This window comes from Chelmon rostratus, chromosome 14, assembly GCF_017976325.1.
Source record: "Chelmon rostratus isolate fCheRos1 chromosome 14, fCheRos1.pri, whole genome shotgun sequence".
Classification (NCBI taxonomy): Eukaryota; Metazoa; Chordata; class Actinopteri; order Chaetodontiformes; family Chaetodontidae; genus Chelmon; species Chelmon rostratus.
Genome location: NC_055671.1, coordinates 7,444,300 through 7,447,299, shown reverse-complemented (window position 1 = coordinate 7,447,299; position 3,000 = coordinate 7,444,300). Strand labels below are relative to the sequence as shown.

At 46.0% G+C, this 3,000-nt stretch overlaps 1 protein-coding gene across 1 annotated transcript; it reads left to right on the top strand.

Moving 5' to 3' along the window:
- The first annotated feature begins 551 nt into the window (after positions 1–551).
- On the top strand, positions 552–1,963 carry hrh2b (histamine receptor H2b). Its single transcript, XM_041952991.1, has 2 exons — positions 552–1,172; positions 1,484–1,963. Exons 1-2 carry the CDS (start codon positions 552–554, stop codon positions 1,961–1,963), a joined length of 1,101 nt encoding a protein of 366 aa, XP_041808925.1.
- The last annotated feature ends 1,037 nt before the right edge of the window (positions 1,964–3,000 follow it).

The window sequence follows — 3,000 nt, the reverse complement described above, 5'->3', positions numbered from 1 at the left end:
GTCAAGTACTTGTTTCATGGATGTGTGTGTGTACGGACCTCCAGACCAGAAGGTGGTCAGATTGGAGTTCCCCAAAGAGAAGTAAGCACCAAAGAGAAAGCTGAACACCAGCTAGGCAGCAAGCCAGCACTCCACCCTGCATAAACATGCTCAAGTTATGCCTTATTCTGCTCTTAAACATGAATGTATATATTTCCTTGTAGAACATTGTAAAAAGGCCCATTTAAATGATTTTCTCAGTGACCATTTTGGATTTTCAAGTAATAAGCATTGCTCTTGTTCTTCACCAGGGACGTGTTCACTTCAGAGTCCAGCAGCAGTGGCACTGTGAGAAAAGAGATGGCTGGGAAGAGCTTTCCACTCTGTGATCCACCTCTAAACCTGATTACCTTTGTGCACAGGAGCCGCGGAACAGATCGCCTGATGGAAAAGTGAAGTGGCAGGAGTTGAGACATTTCTGAGATAAGTGGATGAGCCTGTTTAAACATTTTCTACTGAGATAGCAACGGCGGCACTGTCTCAGTGACCCAGTGCCAGCGGAGGAGGTCACCATGGTCTCCACAGCTGTCCGCTGGCTCTTCTTGGTGTCGTTCATTATTCTGACCATTGGTGGGAACGTGCTGGTATGTTTGGCCGTGGGGCTCAGCCGTCGACTTTGGCGCATCGCTAACTGCTTCGTGGTGTCGCTGGCAGTGACAGATCTCCTCCTCGCCCTGCTGGTGCTGCCTCTGTCTGCCACTGTGGAGCTGCGCAGCGGAAAATGGCCCCTCGGAGGAGCCCTGTGCAACATCTACATCTCTCTTGATGTCCTACTGTGTACATCCTCCATCCTGACCCTGCTGGCCATCAGTGTGGATCGATTCCTAGCCATTTCAGCTCCCCTTAGCTACTCCCGGAGAGTTACCCCTCGAAGGGTGACACTGGCCTTGATCGCCATCTGGGCCTTGTCACTGACTGTGTCCTTTGTGCCCATCCACTTGGGCTGGAACACAGCGGACTACAGGGTGCAGCACTTGGACTGGGGCATGGGGGACGAGGACAAGGAGGGACGTTACTGCCAGTTTGAATGGAATAACAACTACGTTCTTATTTATGCCTTTAGCTCATTTTACCTGCCTCTGCTGCTTATGTGTGGAATGTATCTTTGCATATTCAGAGTGGCACGAGAACAGGTCAGTGTTCATTTTCATTTTGTAAAACACGCTGAGGTGGACTATAAAAGGTCATAACTTAAGGCACGCATTACTCTATGCACCTGTCTGAGGCCGCTATTTTGGAAATCAAAACAAAATATGATCTAATGTGAGTGATTTGCATTTTGTGCGGGAACTAATATTTGCAAAAGGCATTAAAATCAAACACAGGCCATATTCACTTGTAATGTATAGCTGAATTAAATCCCTCCTCATCAGACCAGTGAGTGAGCTCATCTCATATTCTGTTTCCACCGGCTCTCTAACCTTTTCTTAACCACTCTTTGCAGGTGCGGCGTATTCGTGCTGCCACTCCATCATTTGCACGCTCAGCATCAACTGCAGCCATAGCCCGAGAGCACAAAGCTACAGTGACCCTAGCAGCTGTGCTGGGGGCCTTTGTCATCTGCTGGTTCCCTTATTTCACCTTCTTCACCTGCATGGGCATGAAGGAAAAGACAAACCCCCCCAACATGCTCCACTCTGTGGTCCTGTGGCTGGGCTACTTTAACTCGGCTCTTAACCCCATCCTGTATCCAGCCTTCAACAGGGATTTCCGCAGGGCCTACGCAGAGCTGCTTCGCTGCAGAGGACTGTCTCACAGAAAACTGCAGTTTAGTCTTGTGTCTCTGCATAAACGACTGACCTTCGCTAACGGACAAAGGGTTCCCCAACGGTCTGAGAAACATATAGACACGGTTAAGAAAGAAACTGAGGGGAAGAGCCTCACCCTACATGAGAGAAATGGCATCCCCGATGAGCCAAGCTGAAATGTCACAGATCTGTTGTTCCACGGCTGGACTGTAGGCTGGTAGCAAAGCCTGAACGTAACGTATATTACAAACCTGCTCCACTGCTCACAGCACTAGATTAGCTAACCATTTATAGTGTCAGGTTGATGCTTAGTGTATAGTGCCAAAGATGATACAATTTCCGTAAAACTCAAGGCACAGCATCAGGAATGTACATAACTTGTTTGTTAGTGGATACGAGTGCAGCACACGAAGCCCATGCCTTTAAATAATGGGTGCCCACTATTTTCTTAATAACATCAGTTTTACAATCAATGAAATTCACAGTACAGAAATATCTGTTTATTAGACACACGCAAAGGTCAAACAGCAATTCCGATCAGAATAAAGAGTAACCAGAGCAGAGCTGAGTGGAGTGAATGGATGACTCAGTACGTTTCCCAGCACGCTGCATGGAGACACAGGTGGTTAAAAGTTTGCAAGCTGTTTGTTTTCCCTCGCCTCAGCCGCGCCGATGAAAGTGAATCAGTGACCAGGAGGTTTCAAGTTACATTTGATATGTACAGTATGTGTATGTTTTTACCTGAATGACTTTCTGGATGTTGCAACCGATTAACTGCAACAAGACATCTGGACAAAATACATCAAAAAGAGTGTATTTTTTTTTCTGCACATACCAGCAACACAGTGGAACCTGCGAGTTGTGATGAGGAGCAGCTGCATTAAAGAAGTGACGCGATTTGAAGCGATGATCCCAACAAGTCCGACTTGTTTTTAAGACTTCTACTGCACATGCACTGCATCGCAATATAAAATACAACATCACCATCCGTGAAATTATCATCACAGCTTTGCTGCTTTTATGCATGTGTGGAATATGTGCCAGGGATTTTTTTCACATGCATTGACATCAGTGAATATATCTCGACACTGCAAACCTGTCAGTTATGCTCAGCAGCGTAAGATGAGGAAAGTAAATGGAGTCTACTCGACAAATTGTGAAAGATAACTTTGAGATGGAAAATTCAAAATTAATAATTTATAATGAAAATAAT

What these genes read in the sequence shown, in the direction of transcription:
- hrh2b (XM_041952991.1), top strand. Translation starts at nt 552, where the DNA reads ATGGTCTCCACAGCTGTCCGCTGGCTCTTCTTGGTGTCGTTCATTATT. An exon ending in TCAGAGTGGCACGAGAACAG is followed by an intron (nt 1,173 to 1,483) that starts GTCAGTGTTCAT and finishes CACTCTTTGCAG; the next exon opens with GTGCGGCGTATTCGTGCTGC.